At 43.5% G+C, this 22,022-nt stretch overlaps 1 protein-coding gene across 4 annotated transcripts in view; it reads right to left on the bottom strand.

Annotated features, from left to right (window-relative positions):
• Positions 1–1,352: 1,352 nt before the first annotated feature.
• cysltr1 (cysteinyl leukotriene receptor 1) overlaps positions 1,353–22,022 on the bottom strand; it is a 48,259-nt gene continuing 27,589 nt past the window's right edge. For 3 of the 4 annotated variants that reach the window (XM_088597116.1, XM_088597114.1, XM_088597115.1), the window contains one exon: positions 1,353–6,009. In XM_088597116.1, coding sequence (XP_088453242.1) covers positions 4,950–5,987 — 1,038 coding nt within the window. In that variant the 5' untranslated portion in view covers positions 5,988–6,009 and the 3' untranslated portion in view covers positions 1,353–4,949. Of the gene's footprint in view, positions 6,010–16,767; positions 16,963–22,022 lie in introns of those variants that run through there. The other variant, XM_088597113.1, reaches the window with a different exon arrangement.

The following is a 22,022-nucleotide window of genomic DNA, read 5'->3' on the forward strand; positions in this document are numbered from 1 at the left end:
AGTAGGTGGAACAAGACTTAAACCTCAGTCGTGTCATAGGAGAAACAGCTCGTTGCTTCCCTGAGCAACGTGTCTGCTGTATTACTCTTGAGTACTGTGGATATGGTTTTGTAGCCATATAAGGGATTGTATGTTGTGATGATTCAGTGTAAATATTAAACTAGTAAAAATTTTCAGACTTTGCAGCTAATTAGCCTGGAACGAGGGAGCTATGGCAATGGCTGTTTTCTTGTGAGGGCCTTAAGAGTTATCAGTGGTTTCAGTCACTCAGAAGTGGTCACCCTGCAAGGCCCAGAGCTCTGTCACAGCTAGCCGGCATATGGTGTGAAACTGCAGTTTCCTGCCCCAGTGTCACCTCCGAGGTGACTCATCCACACACTCAGTGACACACTCGTGCTTGTCGCCCTCACTGAGGGCACAAGTGCCCTGCCTGTTACCCGTGTGCTCACTTGTACCGATTGTCACCAGGCCTCCAGCACACACTGGTTTTCTCTCCAGCTCGGGTCTCCGCGGATTAACGGAACCTCTAACCAAGCAGCTTAATTGATTAATTGGAACCTCCGATCCCCGTTCTCTTGAGCCTTTTTTGAAAATAATAAGCGTAAATGAATTGTACCACTAGCTGGGGAAACAAAAAGAGATGGCTTTGGAACTGGCACTTGTGACACAGACCAGCAGGTGTGGGGGTGCCCCAGGCCGTGTAATAAGGAACCCCTGGTTTAGGCTGAGGATGGTGTGGGAATGTGTGTGTGGAAGGGGGGCTGGTGGAAAGACAGGGGCTCTCGTCCTACTCAGGCCATCCTGAATACACGTGCACCCCAGGCCCCTCAGCAGATGGATAATAATCCTGTCTAGCAGTGTTTTATAAACCTGCAGCCCCAAGAGCAGCTAGGAGTGACCTGGGCAGTTGGAAAAAGGAGGACTGATCTTCAGGAAAGGGTAGATCTGTGGCTGTTTAATCACAAGGCATACACTACCAGATGTAACAACAGGCCCCTGTTCTGCGATTGGCCTCAGTGGGTTTGAGAAATAATCCAGACAAGCAAATGTTTTAATTCCTTGTAATTCTGGAACTGTTCATCGGGCAAAGCAATGTTTCATATTATGACCGAGAAGCTAATTTCTCGTCTGTATCCCTGCAGAATTTAATAACCAGACCTTTCTATTACAAGTGCTTTAGACTCATGGAAAAAAATTGTCCAGTTAGCTAAATAATTAATCAGTCTGCAAAAAAAAAAAAGATGAACATCCAGGTCCTGAAGAATACGGCACACTCTTCCCTGTCCATTTGCTCATGCTTCTGTAGCAGTTAAAAATCAATATAATTATACTAAATACACAAGAGCACATGCTTGTTTTGAGTAGATCATATACTTTATATAAACATATGTGCACAACTGCAATTAAAAGTTCTTTCGATTAAACATTTTGGCAGCAAAGGAATATACCTTTTGTTACATATTTTGCGATACAACGTCACATTCCACCCTAATGCACAACTAAAACACAACTATACACAGCTTTCAGGGGTTGAGACATTGCCTAATATAAGTTGCTCAAGTGTTAGCAGCGTTCTAGATTAGCCACATTGATATGTGCAGCTGAGGAAATACCAGAGGAACCTCCCCCATCTTCCCTGACAAGGCCAGGTACATGAAGGGAGAGGCACAGTGGGCTCACGGCCCTCTGTCCTTCTCTGAAAAAGCAGGGGAGGGACAGCTCAGCACAAGAGGCTTGTTTCCACACACAGAGCAAACCAGATGTAAACACAGAAAGGACAGATAGATGCTCCAAAAGGGAACACATCTGCCTGCACATTCACAGTGCAACACATACAGTACAGAGTTCTCCCTGAAACTCCATAAACCTCGTCAAACAAAACATAACACCTTACTGCTTCCAAAACAATAACATCGTTGTGATGCTGTAAAATTGGCCACCACAATCTTGCTGGATCCTCAGACCGCTGACAGTTACCAGCTGTTCCTCCTCCCACCAATTCAGACAAGAGCAAACAGGGCAGAAAACATCCGAGAAATCTCTTAATGCTCATTACATCTGGCAGAACCACAGGGAGAGAAACGCAGGGTGTACAGAATGTGTTTAAAATATTTCTCCAGGAACTACTGTATATACATTCAGTTTTGTTTTATTTTACCACTGTATGCAATAAAAACACAATAGCACAATAGCAGGTGTCTTATGATTATTCCCAGTGTCTGCATACTAAATTGTCCATGCATTTCTGTTAAGGACAGTTCAGAAGAGACTTGTGGAGAGTGTAGCACTTAATCAGCGTGCACACACTTGGTATACTTGAAGTCAGAAAAGACCTGTATTAATAGTTCAGTATTTGTAGATCAAGTGCAAATATATAAAAATTGTGTAACATTTTAAATGAATTCAACAATTTTGTACAATTTTTTTCTACAGTATACAAGCACAGTGAAAAGATCCACATATATTTTATCCTTTTATACAAATTTCATGCTACTTCTTAAAAATTACATTCTTTAAAACACATTACAAATGCGTTTTCAAAATACAAGAGTTTGAATGCCTGACTGGTCAAAGAAATGAGCTCTTACAGAATGTTTTTTTTTTCTGAATCAGGGCAGTTATGTTCACAGTTTTGTTATATATTAAAACGTGCAACACGTGGGGCTTGTGAACCAACTGGGATCCTTCACGACACTTTAAATTCGAAGTGCGTTTTCACAGTTTCCTCCCCTTGTTTTGTCTAAGAGTGTCAAAAGTTTTGTCTACGAGCAGCTTTTCTTGGTTTTCAGCCTGGCTTTGTCATAATTGCTCTGGCTCTAAGAGGAGTTCCTACTCAGTTTTTAGGGTGTCTGCTGTAATCCAGGGCCGGATTTTGGTGTTCGTTGGCCCTAGGCACTTTCACTCTGAAACGTGCATAAAGAGGGGAAAATGCCAATTGAACTACATCGATTGACACAAATCACTTTAAACTATTCTAATGCTAAACCACGTGATGGATGGAGAGAGTCGGGCCCCCATCACTTCGATCCTCCTAGTTTCTGGAACAGCTGCTTGATAGTGTATGATTATTGATTTGGAGCACCTGGAGTCGATCGCAAGTGTGTTGTTTCAGCTTGTTTTTCATGAGTCACTACTGTTTCCCTCCTTCGTGGGCCCTAAACATTTCGTAGGCCCTGCCTAATGGGAAATCCAGCACTGCTGTAATCAAGGGAGGTCAGAAGGTGGCTGAAATGAGACCCTGCTCTCTAGCTGGGGTTGGGAGATGAGGCTCCCAGGATTCATAAGTCCTACCTGTGAACAGGTATAAACCCTGTAAAACTTCACCGGCTCTCTTTCCCCATATTATTTTCTACTTTATGTGTGTGAGGGGGCGGTTATCTGTTTGTATCATAATCCCATTGCTCAGAAGTACCAGTACTAAGGTAAACAACAATAACACACTTTATGTCTTTAAGTACCATTTCCAAAAATATTACAAAACACTGTACAATATAAACTAGAAAACATCATGACTTACATAAAACACATTGAAATATAACAGACAATAAAAAACTTTACACACAATTACAAAATCTGTGGGAATGTCAGTTTAAACAAGTATGCCTCGATGGGAGATCTGACGCCAGACACAGACAGTTTTGGATTTCGGAGGGAAGAGAATCCCAGAACTGGAGGAGGCTCTGAGCAGTTTGCCAATCTATCTTGGTTTTTTATTTGATATGGTCATGATGTTCTTTTTCTACAGACTCCAAGATGAAAAGATGGTTGTTTTTTTTTCTGTGAAATTAAAAAACAACTTTGGGAACCAAACCATCAAGAAAAAATTTCCATAGTATCAGAACACACAGATTCAGAGTGTGGTTTGGGCTGTTTTTAGGGTTTACTTACATTAATACTGTTCACATGTGCAACATTTGAAGAGCGGATATGCATACTGTGTAGGCCAGAATCAGTGACTATCTGCATGTTCTCATAGGGAAAAAGAAAAAAAATCTGAATTGTCTTGCATCAAGTACATCAAGAAGTGCTTTGTATTTACACAAGCCAAGCAAGTAAAGCAATGAGCATGTTTAAATAAACCCGGTTTAGAGAAGAAGAAAAAAAAAAGCGTTAAAAACCACAACTGTTTTAAGTTCAAGTTCTCTGTCATTAGAATATATATATATATTAAAAGAAACTTTAGAGGAAATAAACTACAGGCAAGCCGGCCTACAGTACATCTGGTAGTCAATTATGTCCTTTCAGACCTTTAAAATCTGAACCAAATTTACAGGAAAACATACACATTCAAGTGTAAAGGAATATTTTAAAGGAAATTGTTGAATAACCTGGCATCTGTGGTTAAAGCAAAACTTCATTAACAGACCATGGCACGGCCAGGTGGTTCGTAACACAAGGCCTGAAAAGACTGCACTAGCTGGCATTATTCAAGCGTGGCTGGACTGTTCGTTCACCCCAACGTCCTAACTGTAAGTGTAGCCTTAAGCCCTGCAAAAGAAAAATACTTAATTACCACTGGATATTCAATTACCTTCTTTGCAGACAATTCTATTATTCCCAAAACGCATCTTGCATGCTTCCCCAACTCTTCCCTGCACGCCTGTTATATTTCTCATTCCCTGGCCTCAACTTACACTTAACCCTGAGCTAGTCTTTGCACTACAAGCCTCTCTGACAGTAACTCTCTGTACGCAGCATTGTTCCTCTTTAAACCTCCCGCATGTTTAATATACCCCCTTCCAGTCCACGAGGAGCTACAGGTTACACCAAACGTCAGGCCACGTGCCCTTCTGCACTGGCGAACAGAAGATCTCTACGGACCAGACCCAGCCCTCTCCTCTTAAACAGCCACCCGAGAGAAAGCAACCTCCACATATCTCCACTTCCCAATTTTCCTCTCGGAGGATCCCGGACAGAGAGGGGCCCCCCTCTGCACGCCAGGCGGGCTCCTAGTCGTCGCTGGGGCCTTGCAGCGCCTCGTCCTCGTCCTGCTGGCTCTTGCTGACGTCCAGCTTCTGCCGGCGCACGTTGGGCCCCACGCTCATGGACGCCTTGCGGAAGGTGGAGAGGCGCCGGCGGAAGTTCTCTCCGGAGAAGAAGTAGAGCATGGGGTCGAAGCAGGAGTTGGCGGCGGCCAGGCACAGCGTGATGACCACGGACTTCTGCATGTAGACCACGTCGTCACAGGTGCGGTCCGGCTTGCTCATGAAGTCGAGGTGCACGGTGCGCTGGATGTGGTAGGGCATGAAGCTGATCAGGAAGGCCAGCATGACGATGATGATCATGCGGATGGCCTTGGTGCGCGTGCTCTTCTGCTTCTTCATGCTGCTGGAGCCCGTCAGCAGCGTCCGGATGATGCCGATGTAGCAGATCAGGATGACCAGGAAGGGGACCGCGAACCCTACCACCAGGGAAAAGTAGTTGAGGATGATGAGCTTCGAAATGCTCTTCCGCTTCTCCGGCGGCTCGAAGCACTTGGTCTTGTTGGTGAGGGGGTCGATGTGGATCCCTGTGATCAGGAAGGGCGAGCTGGTGGCGCAGATGAAGACCCAGATGCACACGCACACGATCTTCGCCTTGCGCTCGTTGACCAGCTTGAGGTTCTGCACGGGGAAGACGATGGCGATGAAGCGCGTGCAGCTCATGGCCATCATGAAGAAGATGCTGCAGTAGAGGTTGACGTACAGGGCGTAGGAGCTGATGCGGCACAGGAAGTCCCCGTAGTTCCACTGGCCCTTGTTGACGTAGTAGATGACGCGCAGGGGCAAGGTGCTGACGCACAGCAGGTCTGACACCGCCAGGTTCAGCATGTAGATGTGGAAGGCCGACCTCTGGCGGAAGGTCCTGATGAGCACGAAGAGGGCAAAGCCATTCCCCACGAAGCCGAAGACGGTGATGATGGAATAGACCGTGGAGTAGACCTGATTTCGGAAGTCGTCAATGGATGGGCACTGAGTGTTATTGCTCAGGCTGTGGTTAACCAGCATGTTGCACCTGGACAGAGAAACCCTGGGGCAAGAAAGGGAGTAAGGAAGAGTGAGTGCCTCGCAGAGCTCATGCAGATGCCAGGGGGTTACTTCACAAATCCTACAATCTCTTTTACCGCTGCAGTAAAAGATGATATAGTGTGGTTGTGCTCGTTTCCCCAATTCATAAATAGGGCTTACTGGCAACCCGTCTGTGTTATCTGCACTATCATTATCCACCATGATCATGATAAATAGCAGTACTGCCACTTCTCTTTTATTTGTGTCCATCTTTTTTAACAACTTCTTGTAATTCCCATAACTTCTAATAACTTGTAATCCCCATGGAGAAGCCTGAGCCCATCCCGGCAAGCAACAGGCGCAAGGCAGCTTGGGACATATCACAGTCTAAACTGCTGGAAGCTCTCCTTCCACCTTCTCAAGATTGATGGACGGATGTGTGGCAGTTTGCTTTCTCAGTGTTAATTTAGTATATACAGTATTGCTGTGCTTTGGGGGTGACGCAAATGTTTGAAGTTCTCAAGAAATGGGCCTTAAGTGTTTACACAGCTTTGCTTGGTCCTTGAGGCAGTAACCATGACCCAGTAGTGGTATTATTTGTTAACTCTGTTAACTCTAACTCTTAGGACACCAATATTTAATAGTGACGGGATCATTCTGAGTAAGCCAGCCCTCAGAAGAACGGGAAATGGGAGCAGGCATCAGGTCAGGATAAACAGAATACTGTACATCACAAGAAGAAAATGGAAAATGGATCTCCGATTAAAGAGATTGTCTCAAAGGAAAGATGAAAGGAGACTAGTGGAGAAATGACTGGCCCGGGAGATAGACATCTCCTTCATACAAATTAGGAAACCACAATCTATTCAAGTAAGAGGCACAGAAGTCTCAAAAAAGGACTTGAGGTCTCCTATAGAAGGAAGTCTTATCCTGGAACCCACAAGCAATCAGACATCTCCAATGGGTTCGTTTTCACTTCACAGCAATGAGTTTCCATTCATTTAGCATATGTTTAAGATATAAGTCCTGAGCAGGATCTATGTTTTTAATTGGATGTAGGTTTTCTCCATACCCTTTTAAGATGTTTTGTATCTCAATTTTAGGTAGAAATCTTTATTTTCTATGTCTGTCGTAAGGCAGGGCTCTGGTACTCAGATTTTTAATAATCTATATATACTAAGGCAAATATTAGTTTTGTAAATTAGTGTAACTTACTGTAATAGATATTTGTCTGTCTTATTTAAATTACTGCCTGGTTATTACTTCATTAACAAGCTATGGTGGAAAAGCCAATTAGACCCCTGTCCTGTATGGCTCAGTATTAGTATTGACTATAGGGGTTGTCATTATTGTTAATATTTAGAATTTGCTTGCATAGCAAGCTGGTGTCGGGACACAATTTCAACATTGATCTTCTTATTTTGTAATTATGGACCCCTGCCCATTACATCATAGTGCAAATTTTCATTTCTGACCATAAGGCAAGTACAAATCAGCCTTGAAGGAGATGGCCAAGGTTGTTGTCTGGAGAAAAGGATGCTAGCCAGCAATGTTAAACTACAAGCATAGGAAACACAAGGTCCTTCAGCCTTCAGTGCGACAGATGAAACATCTTGAAATGTTCGGTCAGGAGTTGAACATATACAGAACTAATACAGAGCCTTGCTGTTCCCATGCTTGCAGAGTTGGCCCCCATTTCCCAGCTGCTGGAGCATCTCCGAGATCAGTGGGATTACATTCTGGGGCAGACCTCTTGTCAGAGCGGACAGATTTTGTCACCACAGTTTATCCAATATTAGCCTGGCTCTGTCTTGCTCCATATTACCATAGCTTTTAATTTTGTCTATAATTCTAACTTGGAGATTAATTTGAATAACGGCCTGTTTAACTTTGTTTCACCTTCCCTAGCAAGTCCCAAGTGATTACATTTTTTTCAAAACCACACGTCTTACTTACAGGCATCTATTTCCTTCCTGTTTATTACTGAGTTTTCACTGTAGTTTCTCTCAGTAGGACTGGGGGGTCCCTGGTGGTTTGTGACAGAAGAGTGTCCTGCTACAGATTGCCAGTTTTCAGGCTAAATAGTGCCAAAAGTTAATTGTATTGCACTTAAAAGGGCTCTAGTGACTTGTGGGATCTCACACTAGGATGGCTTTTGCATTCACAGGTATAGTAAACCACTTTGCTCCAGCTCAAAGCATTGGGAATATTTAGGCCTGCAAAGCTGTTACTAGAGCTCAAGAAGTTCAAACTGAGACCCGTTTACTTATGGAAGCATTGTTTTGTGTTTCTCTTTCAAGTGCATATAAAGGTCCTACTGCAGCATCTGTTTTCCTGTTCAAGGAACACGTGGTGTGCGACTGAGTTTATTAATTAACCTCTCTCATGACGGAAAAGGAATTCTGTTCCATACGTTTACGTACTGCGTGACCTTGAACTGAAGCAAAGCCAAAAATCACGTTTGCAGAAATTTCGCACGTACCACAACTGAGATGGCAGATTTACCATACATCTGACTCTTTACTTATGTATTGGTTTAATCCTCTAGAAAATAAAGCCCTGGAGAAAACTTGTGCACTGCATGGTCTGCTACTATCAGATAACTCTGTCCTGTAGAAACAACCAATGCCTCCCATCTTCCCTCTTTCACAGACTATCTCCAAATGAAGACTGTTCAGATCACACTTCAGTGGAACCCTTAAAGCAGAAGGAAACTGAATGATCTATCTGCTGCACAGGCACACTTCCTATCTTGAGGTTAACCTTCAAAAGCCTTCGTTCAGGCTGCCATCTGAGCGCGCTAGCCTGTGCACTGAACCGGCAATGGACTCTGTCTGCTCCTGGTGTCAGCACCTGCCCAAGAAACCTGTGGTTTGTGGTATGACTGCTGCCAGAGATTCATTCTTCATCATATATCTGTGTGCATTTGGTACTGTTATATAGCATAAAGCTAACTCTAATCCTGTCTGCCAAGATGCACTCAGATTCACCTGGGCATGCACTGTAACTGTACTACACGCCACTTAGCAGTGTTTTTGATCTGCATGCCACAAAATTAAAAATAAACACAACTCTTTTCAGGCAGTGTTTGAACTGCTGCTGAAGTCAGGATTTCAAGCATTTGTGTACACAAGTACTATATTAACACGGGGTGGGGGGGGATTCTACAAATAGGCTTTAATATAATTACACATTTTAATCTGGTTTATTTTGGAGCACACTTGAAATTTTATGAAGGATTACAACAAGGTCAAAAGCTTCCTTCAGCATTAACCAGCTTCTCCTTGTTTTCTTTACAGCTACAAAAAAATACATTTAAGGGGACAGAATTACATAGAAAAAGTATAATTGAACCTTTTATTCCGTGAAAAGGTCGGAAACTAAATTAAATAAATAAATTAAGCCATGCATCAGTCCTCTAATCATTACTGACAGTCAAAATTGCGGTTTTAAAGAAGGGGAATTTTGAGATTGGCCTTTCCCCACAACCTACGTGTCTGACTCACAGACTCTTCTTCTTAGTTCAGATCAAGGATATGTTTTGCTCTCACACAGCTACCACAAATACGTGCTGACCTGGGGAGACCGATCCTGTATCAATTAAGATACAGATCCTTTATGTAAAGAATGCAGACAGATCAGACAGATAAAGTAGGTAGAACACCCTTTTGTTTGACTCGGACAGCACCAAGTTCTTGTTTAGCTGACTAGAAAGAGGGTGTGACAGTCCTAGACAGCTGGCCCTCAGAATGAGAGTTCTGTGCTGCTGTTTAAAAATGCTGCTATTCCGTGCGTGCCCTTCCACATTCTGTGTTTAAACACGCGCTGTGTCCTTGTGCTGAAAGTGACATCTCAGGTAACAGAAGGGGTTGGCCGGGGCTGCGCTTGGATTGTAAACGGGCCCTGAACATGATTCCATGGCAGAGCAGAGTAGGCACTGCGCCTGCTGTGTTCTTCAGATGGCCGCCTGTGAATAAACTTCCTGCAGAGCTGCACTGAACTGTGCCGTGTTGCATGAACAACCAAACGTACTTCTTCAGTTTACTGTGTGCTGATACAAGACCAGCTGAATTACTTTCGGCATTTACTGGTACTTTTCTACTAGTGATCCTGGCTCTACATGAATTAAAATATATTTTATACGTAAAGGGGTACATTTTAACCCCTTCTGTTAGCATTGATTATTGGATGCGTTAGCTCTTTTTTTGGGATCAATACATTAAAGGATAGTATTGTATCCTTTGTGTATAATTTGGCACACAAATAAGTAAAGGATTTAAGCATCACCCCAGACTCACATGCTATTGAGATGGAGGTACCCAATCGTGAGTCGTCAACCGTTTCAGACCTGTTTCTCTGGAAGCGACCCCCGTAAGTGCTCAGGAGAGAAGGAGACGCGCAGACACGGCCACAGGTCACACAACAGGCCGCAGGTCCCACAGTGCCCAGCAGGAACGCTGTTTCAGACTGGAGGATCAACGCCTCTCTCACCAGTCACAGGAGTCACGGTCTGGGCTAGGCCTACCCTGGAGGCCCCCTGCCAGCCCTGGTGACGGTCTAGCAGCTCAGTGGAATAGCGGCCATCATGGGCTCCATCACCACACAGCTTTGATGGTGATTCTTCCGAAAGCACACTGTAGGTGCACGACGAGGACAATAATCTGGGGCTGAGCAGGCGATCTCCTCTCCGTCCAGGCTTCACGATATCACAGGTCTGCTGCCCAAAGCTAAATAAGGCCAGACCGGACTGTTTCACTTTATTAACCATTGGCTGAGAACAGACATATCCAGGGACAGGAAACAGGGACACAGCTGTTTGACTGGTGTGAAGTGGGGTGTAACCCTATAAAGAGGAAGTGCTCTTTCATTTCCTTCATTTTGCAATACAAATAAATATAGATCATTAAAAAAAGCAAAGCCGTTCAATTCATCAGCCACTGCAACGTCTCCTTGAAACTCGTACATTCCTTGAAACAGGAATCAAATATCTAATCATTTCTAGATTTATTGCTCTCTTTTTGTAATGATGATAAACATGTGGAGAAATATACCGTTATTATTTTAGCAAAAGATTATCCTATGAATCTCCCGCAGTTTGTTCTTTAGGGCGGTCATTGTGGTAAAAAATACAAATCTCTTGCAGAGAAATTTTCAGATAATTTAGCTCCTTTAGCTAGAAACCCTGAAGGTCTCTTGGGGAATCTGATTCGCGTTTTTGAAATCATGAAGCAAAACAGAGTCAACCCACCACATTGCACCACGGGAATGAGGACCAATCCGTTTCCCTGGCTCAATGACACTAATCGAACTGGACGTAAGGCTGGAAAATGCAAGGTGCAACTTTTTCTAGACTGTGTTTTGTACCTTCCTTGCAGTGGACTATGCTACGCTAACAAAAACCGGACTGTAGGACGTGAGACAAAATGGACGAGAAGGGAGATGTTTCAGAAGTTTCAAAAAACCTCCACAGATTAGTCACAGAGAGTCGAACTGTTCCATGAAGGAGTTTAGCTGACACTCTTGGCAAACCAAATGAACCCCTGTTCACGGTGTAGGTTCAGCTCTAGAACCCTTGTGGCAAACGTGGTCACACATTGGTCCGTCATCATTTCACATGAACTGTTATTTGTGTGGTAGGACACACACCGATAAAATTCCCTGTCAAATATCTGAATAGGATTTCCCAGCACCAGCTTGGATAGTCCTTTAATTTCATACAGTGAAAATGGCTATTTTCCTGAAAGAAAACAGACACGCTCAAAGCATAATGCCAGCTAGCACTGTTGCTTGTGCTAAAGAACAGAAAGACTTCAGAGGGAGGTGAGGAAGGTGCTCCTCCGCTTCCCTTTCCTGGTGTATTTTTATCCAGTACACTAAAGTCACGGTCATCAACACGCCACATCAACGTTCCCCTTTGAAAGGGCTAAACGTGAAGGAGGTCTGCTCACGTCGGCATGCTCTCCCGCGGCTGAGCCTATTTTATCACCTTGATAACGGCCCTTCAGTCTGAGAAACGTCAGGGCTCTGCCGCCAGTACAATATACGCTGCATCAGAGATTGGCTCCAGGATGCGGTTTTGTTTTGATCGGCATGCCGTCTGAATTATTGAAACAAGGGCTTATTTTGACAGGCCTTTGAAAACCCTCCGAGAACAAGCAAGGATGCCGGAGGGCACAGGAACATCCCGTCGTGCAAATGGAGGCTCCCTCGGGGATCAGGGAAAGACAACAGGCGGGGGATAAAGGCAGCATGGAGATCCATCCTGTTTCCTTCTCTCCAGAAGGGGATGGAAATTCACAAATGACACCTACCACGGCTAGACGATGGAGGTCAATAACTCCATCATCTCCTTAAAAGAAAACAACCCGCAGGGTACATCTGTTAACAGAAACACAAACAAAACTCTTCCATAATTGATCCTTGGTTAAAGAGTATTTGCATTTCTCAAGCACACCCACTGTTTCACCAATTTATCCAGCCTTTTCTCCAAACACAGGATATCCTACTGATGTACCTTTCAGTAATACAATCCCACACTAACACCGCTGACGCTCTCTAGGTGCCAAGACACTCCCCTCATGTCTTAATTACAAATTCATCACTCCAGACTGGGGGGTGCTTGAGCACTTCGCCTGTCCACGCTAACTTGTTATTTTGGCTTCTGACTCATTTCTGAAAAGGAAATGTTCTGAGTCAGTGTGTGTGCCCCTTAAATTAGTTTAAATACGCAAATAAGAAACCTGTTATATGGGATAAGCTACAGTAAAAGTATGAGTGAAAACAAGGCACCAACTGGGGTTAAATGTAAATTGGTGCACAAACAAGGATATTTCCACAGTTACAAATGTGTTCTCTTTAAATGGGTTCCATTAAGCTAATGACTCATTCTTTTAAATATCTATGAACTCAGATGATATTAAACCTGAAGATGCTACAGCCCTCAAGGATCAGCACCCTGCCACGATATTTATATTCTAACACAGGCTTATTCACTACCACAGGATTCTATAATTGCAATTTCCCTCCCGAGATCAATAAAGTATCTGTCTCTAGAAGTGTGTCATTCCTCCTTGTACAATATTACATTTCTCACTAGCAAAACACTGCTGACAGAAAAGTCCCACAGACCCTTTTACTTGTCTAAACTAGATTCAGAGATTTTTTTGGGGGGATCATTATGTTGGGGTTTGATATCCGTCTCAAGCAATGACACCACACCACAGTGAAGGGCTCATTATCAGCCTATGTCCCACAAGGAGTACATTGCTTCCAATACACAATTATGTTTTTTGTATCCAGATAAATTGAGGCGTTATCAGTCAAGTTCATCGAAAACTCCCCCTCAGTAAACTTTACCTACTGTATGTAGAGCTAAGCAAACAAGTGCCTGCGTTTCAAATGGATACATGCTCTGACTCAGCCTTGTTGAGTGATCGGGGACTGTTTTTATAGAGGGACTGATGCTATGAGAACATTATAGTGCCTTGTTCAATGTTGTAAGTTATATGCTCAATGTTGTGAGTTAATATCACCTGCTAAGTTTTTTATAATCCACGCTGTGCTGAATTAGTGCTTCATGCCCTTCCCCAAGAAACAGCATGTTTCCCCTAGCTAATGAGATCACAATCTTCAAAGGCATGACTCCAGAAGGATGTACACCCTTCCCTTTTCGTCAGCCAGCCCCACAAAGATTTCTATTGAATAGTACCAGGCTTCTTCATTTTTTAAGGACCCTCTCTGGAGGACAAATGGGAAGTCATCCAACATTGCACCAGGAGATGAGATTGCATGTAAATTCCTGAAAGAGATTGACAATGTCAACCCAGAGAACTACCTGGGTTCTGTACTGTACCTCGGGACTCGAGTGGAAACTACGAAGGAGTGCATTTGGGCCTGAAAGCAGGAAGTGGTTCTTTATATAAAGGATGGTGGGGGTCTGGAACAAACCCCAGACTATGTTGCTACAACGGATTCCCTCAGATCCTTCACGAACCAGCTGGATGAGCTTCTAAATGAATACAATGAGCCCCAGTGGCACCCTCTCATTGCCTTTCACAATGACAGTGCAAAAACACTGAAAACATTTCCCACATGCATTTTATTAAAAGGCTGTTTCGTAATATCAATAGCAGCTACCAAACTTGAAACTTCTTCAGAAACGGGTTTGTCAGAAACAGAATGAAGAGGTGAAACTTTGGTATTTCATCCCAGTTTAAAAAAAGAACTGCCACAAGAGCTTGAGACTTTTACTAAAGAGGACAAGCCCCATTTGAGGCACCTCAGATCGATGGCATTCTTCATAATTAGGCAAATGATTTATCAGTCAGGCTTTTGATTAACTCGATTGATAACGCCTCAATTTTTCTGGAGAATTAAATGTGAATCATAATGATTAAATGTAAATGCAAAGTAGCACTCCCAAACTGGGAGAGCAGGATTATCATTCACTAGTTCGGTGTAATTCTAATAACGATGAAAGAAGCCAACAGAGATAAAGGGATAGCACAGCCCATGCTTAACTTCATAGCTGAGGAAATGACAGTGCTGGACAAAAGTCAGCGCTGTGACAGGGCCCCTCGCTTACAAGGAATGAGACAGGGAGCAGCTGTAAGGGTGAAGATGGAGGGAGGTGCGCAGAGTTGTGTGCAGCCATTTATATGTTGCTGTTGTTGAATAACAGCATTTAGTACTCCTACCACAACTGAACCAATAACATGTGTTTCCATGTCTGCTGATGCACTGATGCCACACCTGCTACTGGTGCTGGCATAACCAGCCCCTATGCAACAGAGTTCGCACCTCACTAACGTGCCAAATGGTGTCCAAAGACAGATGTGCAAAACTCTGTGGCGGGGCAATAGCAGAACGTAATGATCAGTGCAGCTGAATTTAGAGTACCATGCGAATACAGCATCACGTTTTAATTAGAACCCCCCCTATGTGACTGCAGCAAAAAAAGAATTCAGCAGAAATATAACAGAGCTATGAAACTACTATTCCTAACAGCAGATATGAGAGCAGCTTAATAAAAGCGAGTGAGGCTGCATACTGATCTATAAATAAATCATATGGTTTGATCATTATTAATAGTTCACCTTGTGCATCATTTTTTTTTATTCTGGGCAAAGGTTTCTTGTTAGGAGAGTGCTGTTGGAGCAGAGTTTACCTGTAACTATTGCTCTCTTTATTCAAGAATTCAAGAATCTGTGCGAGACAGACTGAGGCACAGAAATGAATGTGCTGGGCTTTTGAGAACACAGTATGGGCTACTGATGGCATAAAACGAAACAAAACGCAGGGATCAAAACGTGTATAGTCGCATGACCAGTACAGACAGCAGTCCGTTGGAGAACTAACTAAGCAATAATTATTTTAGGTCATATGTAATGATAGTGATGCAAGAAATAAAATAACTTTTAATTCAGCTACATCCAGTGGCGGGTAAAAAAGTCTTTAAGACTGATCTCTGAGTTACAGAATCATGTCAATTGCGTGTTGTCCCTCAGAGTTTTCTACCCTGACAATGTGACGCAGATAAATTACGGTAAATTACAGCTTTTCATTAACAGATCATGGTGCACGTCTTGCAACTTCGTTCAGTTTACTTTGTGAAGGACAATATGCATATCATTTATTCTGTATGTCACATAATGTGAAATATACACGTGGGCACAGACACACTTATCGTCAGTACGTATGTTTAATATTTCTGACATGGACTGGTCTTTACAAAATCACAAACTTTCATTACAGGGACTGATTCCGAGATACTACAATTCCATAGCAGCAGTTCTCATTTCAGGATAGATTTTTTTTTATTACAAATGACACCATCTTTATTTCTATAAGTAACTCACACTTGTGAACACGGCGCCCGCAGGACAGATACTGTAGTGAGAAACTGACAGTGGAGTTTTAAACTAAGCGTTCTCGCTTAGAATCGAACTGCACTTAGGAAAATAATAAACCTATAGATTAACAAGCATACAGCTCACTACCGATGGGTGCCGTCAAATTCAGATACTCGGACATTTACCTAGAAAGCTTCATGCGGTGTCGGAAAATGTACAGACACACTCGTTTTAGACATACAAAGCTAACACAAATAAGCTCCGAGATGCCCCCTCTTCATTTGGTGCCCACGACAGCACTGTTCTGTTTATTATCCCCGCTAAAAGAAACCGATCATTGTTGATTTACACTTTCCACACTTCCATACCGTACAGTACGTTTGTGGTGGAGCTGGAATACAAGAGGTACCTAGAGTGCCAAAGCGACTGCATCGTGTGCCATTTCTTAACGGTTGTGCCTTTTCATTTAGAAATGGTAGCGCTACCTCCGGCGTGTTTTGCAATGTTGAGCTGTATGCGACGATACAATGCGCTTCATTACTGCAAAGACACGCAGTACGTACACCTTCTTAACTACTAAAAAAAGTATATATACTATACACCCCTGATGCAACTTTAATATCGTGGTTTCACAATCATTCGAGCACAATGGCATGTTAAGGCACTCGAGCTGAACAGTTCTGACGCCTCCTGTATCTGCCGGAGTCAAAATGCACGTCCCGCCGGCAGCCAGAGCGCAGTATACACTACGAGGTACAGCATACCCCCAGGCTGACTTTAATCGGGGTTCAAGCTTTCATTAGTGCCTCTGGGGCACTTACAGCACGTACAGTATCTAGTCTACCATACAATGAACAACCACGAAGGTACACACCGGGAAAATAAAGCTGCAAACTTTTATTTAAACCACCACAACTGCACAAGCTTACCTCACGTTAGGGTCCAATTAGTATCCACGCGCCGGCAAGTGTGTGTTGCTTAGGGGATGAGGAAAAGCTTTTAAGGAAACGCGATTCCCTCTACTGTCCGTACGACCAGAGCAGATAGACGCAATTAAATTCAAGAGCCCGGCGTAATAGCTACAGTACACATGGACACCCACGACGACACCCACCTCCTGAATATTAAGAAGGCGCGCGCGCGCGTGTGTGTGTGTGGATCTGTGAGGCGCTCACGGGTGGGTCTCGGGGCGCGCAGCGCGAGAGACACGAGCCCCCCCCCCCCCCCCCCGTGAAAGCGGCGCTGGTCAGAACCTCTGCCTCGCTCCCACCCAGTGCAAGTTTCGTCAAGATGTATTTCATTACATATTGTAGGAAGGACCTGTGGCGAAACACATCATTTGTATCTATTAAGCATTTATCTGATTTCTAGTATTTTTTTTTAATTTCACTAAGCATCTCTGGTATGGGGACGCCTGTACAGCAGAATTACCGTCTGTTTAATGACAGGATGGGGACTGTAAAACGCCCGTGAACCCCAGTCTGTGAACAAAGATTTAGAAACAGATAACAATAAAATCTGGGTTAACGACACTCTTTCAACGTTTCTTTCACCCAGCAGCTAAACGTTTTGCAGATCTTGCAGATTGAAAACAACACATTCTGACACAGGATGATAAAAGGCGCAGCTCTTCAAGATAGTAGCATTTTAACAATACTTCGATGATGTTTGAAATAAACTCAGTCCACCTTTAAAAGGCTTTTCGCTTTCTCTAACTTAGATAGACAAACACAGCAGGGTGGTTCCTCTTCCCCTTAAACTAAGCCATTTGAAAACTTTGTAAACTTTGACAGAACTGCCGTCTGCAGTGTGCAATCTGATTGTGACAGCACAGTGCCGGCCCCAAAGATCAACAACACTGATACACAGGGTCTGTTGTGTCTTAGAAGAGAACTTTGACATAAGAGAAAGGAAACAACTTGCTTCCAACAGGTCCTATTCAAATTAAACTAACTTGTCAAGATTAGATGGCCAACTCCATCTGATAAAGGAGAAAAAACAATTTAATATTGAAAACGTTTGCATTCTGCGTGCCCAAGCTGGTTGTAAAAATAAACTACGCCACGAATTAAAAAGCATTCTGGAAATGTTTATGAGTTTCCCCACTTTGTTTCTATTTACTATTTACTGTCCCCCCAAAAAAAGAAACTGTGCATGAAAAAAAAATTCTAAACATATCACTTAGTTTTTGTGGTTAACACATTGTAGGCACTGCAACCAAACTTGTTTCACACAGAAGGAGAAGAGTTCACACATGGTGCGTCACAGCATTTCAGTAAATGCAATATTTAACAAAACTCACCAAGCAGCCACAAATTCCTAAGAAGGAAGTCTCCATCCCACATACGGGGCAATTTCACGATTAGCCAACGATGAGCACACCCAGGCTCAGGGTACGCTTGGAGCTGGGGTCTCCCAAGATGCAGCAAACTGCTTCACAGTAACAGGCCAACGCCTTTACAGTACAGTAGGATCAGGGTCATGCTGCAATACCACAATAAGATGCTCCTTGGCAGACTCGCATAACAGTTTATAGCCTTTAAGTGACTGTCTTGGATGATGGGGTGGAATTATTAGCATTACTGCCTCACCGCTAGTGGGTCCTGGGTTGCAGACTAGGGTACCTTCTGTGTGGAGTTTGTATGTTCACCTCACATCTACATGAGTTTTCCCTCACCTCTTATGTGCTTAGTAGGTTTTCCAGTTTCAGTAAATAATCCCTGTGTGCTTGTCTGTGTGTGTCCTGCTGTGTGCCCTTTGCTTTCAGGATAGGCTCTGAATTGTCATAACCCGTAACAGGAATAAGCAGCTTTTTGATGCTGGATGAATGACATTGATCTTACTTTCAGTAGACGAAACACTGTGGCCTGTACTTGATTGCCGAAGCGTGGCTGGAATGAGGAAGCACAGAGACAGGGACAGACCCTGAAACCGGAGCGATTACATTGTGGCTTGGCACCGTTTAGGATTCATTTGCATGTGCTGCTGTTAAAAGCACATGCAAAGTGCCAGGAATTAAAACCACAACAGGCTGCTTTCCCTCCTGCGCAGAGCTCGGCAAGCTGATTCCAAAGGCTTTCCTGCAGAGTCCTGTCTGGATAAGCAGCCGGCCCCGGAGCGCACAAGCCCTACTGAGGAACATACGAAACGCTGGCTCAGCAAGGTGCCCATTCCAACTCACCTCAGGGGAACCACTCTACCATGCTAACACATTAAACTCACATTAAAAGCCTGTAGAACTGTGTCCTCTGCAGTGTAATAGCCCATAAGCAGCAGTGTTCACTGAATGGGTGAGGTGGGGATTTCCAGTGTCACCATCAGTCTTGGTGCAGGTTTGAACTCCCCTCCAGAGCCACCATCTGCATCTCTGGCTTGACGTGATGGGATGATGGGGGAAGCTGGGAGCACACTGCCCACCTGCAAGCTCTCAGGCAAGGGAAGCATTCTCTGTTCCTCGGAGGACAGGAGTAGCTCAAGGGGCTAAGCCAAAGGCCAACGATGCACCATTACATCCATCTAATAATTAACTTTGCAGAACGAGTTATTCTGATTGATGCACAGCTTTGTTTCCAGCACTGTGTCACAGCCCATTTCTCAGGGCGGCCATATGGCTGTGACAATTAAAAAATATTTTACCTTAACAGTCTTTTTTAAAAAAGAAAACCCTCAGGGCAAGTCAGAAACATGTTTCAATTAGCTGCGTCACATTCAGTCACATAAATCAAGCCCCCGAACTTTCCGAGCAGGTTTTTTTAAGTGTTTCAGGGTGTCAACTAGATCCTCCTGTGTCAGGTTTCTGTGTAACAAGGCATTTTTCTCCCTGGCCTCCTCCACAGTTTGCCTGTCCGCCCTAAACTGCACATGTGGTAACGGTATTTGGGCGGAGTGGTGGCTCTGTGGCTAAGGATCTGTGCCTGTGACTGGAAGGTTGCTGGTTCATATTCCACGGCCGGCAGAGGAATCCTTCTCTGTTGGGCCCCTGAGCAAGGCCCTTAACCCCAACTGCTCCAGGGGCTCTGTACAATAGCTGACCCTGTGCTCTGACCCCAAGCTTCTCTCCCTGTCTGTGTGTCTCATGGAGAGCAAGCTGGGGTATGTGAAAAGATAATTCCTAATGTGAGAAATTGTAAAGGGTTAATAAAGTGATGTTATTATTATTATAATAATAATAAAATCCCCAATGCATCCTGCAACACCAGCAGTACGGACTCTCAAACAAACTAGAGGTCATCCAGCAGAACCAAACACCCTAAACCAACATTCAGTGCACCCTGTGCTGAGAATATTTATTCTTTACACAGCACCATAGCTAGGGGCCCCGAACGTCAGTACCCACACAGCTAACATTTCCATAGCAAAACTTTAATATTTTGTTTGTTCAGAGAATGTTATTTCATGTGGCAGTGAACGCCTCGCACGTGGCAACAGAAAAATGATGCTGCCGAGAGCAGCAGCAGTGATCAGGGCTCTGTGCCTGTCACTGGAAGATTACGGGTTCAAATCCCAGGTGAGACGCCACTATTGTACCCTGGAGAAAGGGGCGTCATCCGTATTGCTCCTGTAGAATACCCAGGTATGTAAATGGGTGCAAATCCAAGCAGCTTTGGATAAAAGTATATCCAAATAAGTTCTCAGCAATTAGTGTCACTGGAATTCCCCAAGAAAGGGGGATGGTTTTTTGGAGAAACAGACACTTCTTGGTGCTGACGGTGCTGACTGTCAGAGAGATGCTCTGCTGTTGGAGTTGAGTTTAGGAACGCACAGGTCATGGAAATGGAGGGGTGGACAGTGAACTCAATGCAAATTAACGCCGATCTCTGTTTCAGCCACAGCCAGCAACACAGAGGTCAACTTGAATGGAACATGAAGTTAAAAGTCAGATACTGACGTCCAGTGTTGAATGATTGTACTTGAAATGTATCCAGTTGTATCGTGATATTTTCTGAAGGAAAACAATTATCTTCCTCTTCTTCAGAGACACAGAGAGTGTTTGAAGTTACTTAAAACAGAATTGCCAATCCCTTAATAAAAGCTTTACACTGGAGTGCAGAGTATATTAAGAAAACTCTCATTAGACCATTGTAATCCTCAACATTTTCCAGCTTTTACAGCAATGCCAAAACATCCCGATCATAATTACTTAAGACTTCCATTTTTCCCTGAACCCCCTACGCCACTGGATACAGAAGATAATATGAATTCATGTAGTTTTTCCCACAACACTCCTGGAATTCCAAAACAAAAAAGGCTTTTGTCTTGATCAGTCCTATTTGTTGCAGATGCCAACATCTTAAAAACATTTGAAAAAAAAAGTAGCATAAAAGTGAAAGTCAATCTGCCCTACACTCCTCATTCCAGACTGATCCACGCAGCAAGATCTGTAATGTAGAACATTTTATTACAGCAATTTAAAACATAGTCTTAAACTTTATGAGGAGGAAGGTTTATATTTGTACCACTCATAGCAGGTCTCACAGGATAACATGATACTCATTACAGGATGTCTATATAATGATACCCTAGTCACCTTCGAGAGTGTTCAAACTCCCCAATAGAGGTGACCGGACCTTTGGTATAGCAGGTTTAGTGCTTGTCTGGGGTCTGAAATGGGATGCTTAGGGCCCTGGCTCTATAAGCAATTATAACACATAATTAAATTATTTAATTGGTGGGAGGGGGGATGCTTCTTTATTATATAAGTATTTAATTGAATACAACTGCCAATACATTAGTTAGTTATTTATTTCACAAAGGTACATCAAAGGCAATCCTTCCATGGAGCTGCATGATAAAAAAAACACGTCAAATCAGAAATCACAATGCATTATAGTTAAAACATGAATGAACCAGATTCTTTCCAGAAAACACAATGACAAATGACTGAAATCAGACAAGTCACGCAATGGTTTATTGGTTTCACAGCTTTAGCACAAGGATTCTGCTCTTTTAGCACAAGGATTATGAAACATAATAAACCAGGTTGACAGGTGACAGGTATCTGTAGGGTTAGAAGAGGTCAGGTGATTATGACACACGAGTAGCAGACTGCAGACGGAACTATAAAGTGACATGGGCAAACTCACAAAAACCAACACAAACATTGAGTCATCTAAGAGTCTAGTCCAACTAGTCTGAAGTATAATCTCACCTGATCGCAGAATGTAAGACAAATCAGGCGTGGTCA

Source organism: Lepisosteus platostomus, chromosome 10, assembly GCF_059453375.1.
Source record: "Lepisosteus platostomus isolate fLepPlt1 chromosome 10, fLepPlt1.hap1, whole genome shotgun sequence".
Taxonomy (NCBI): Eukaryota; Metazoa; Chordata; class Actinopteri; order Semionotiformes; family Lepisosteidae; genus Lepisosteus; species Lepisosteus platostomus.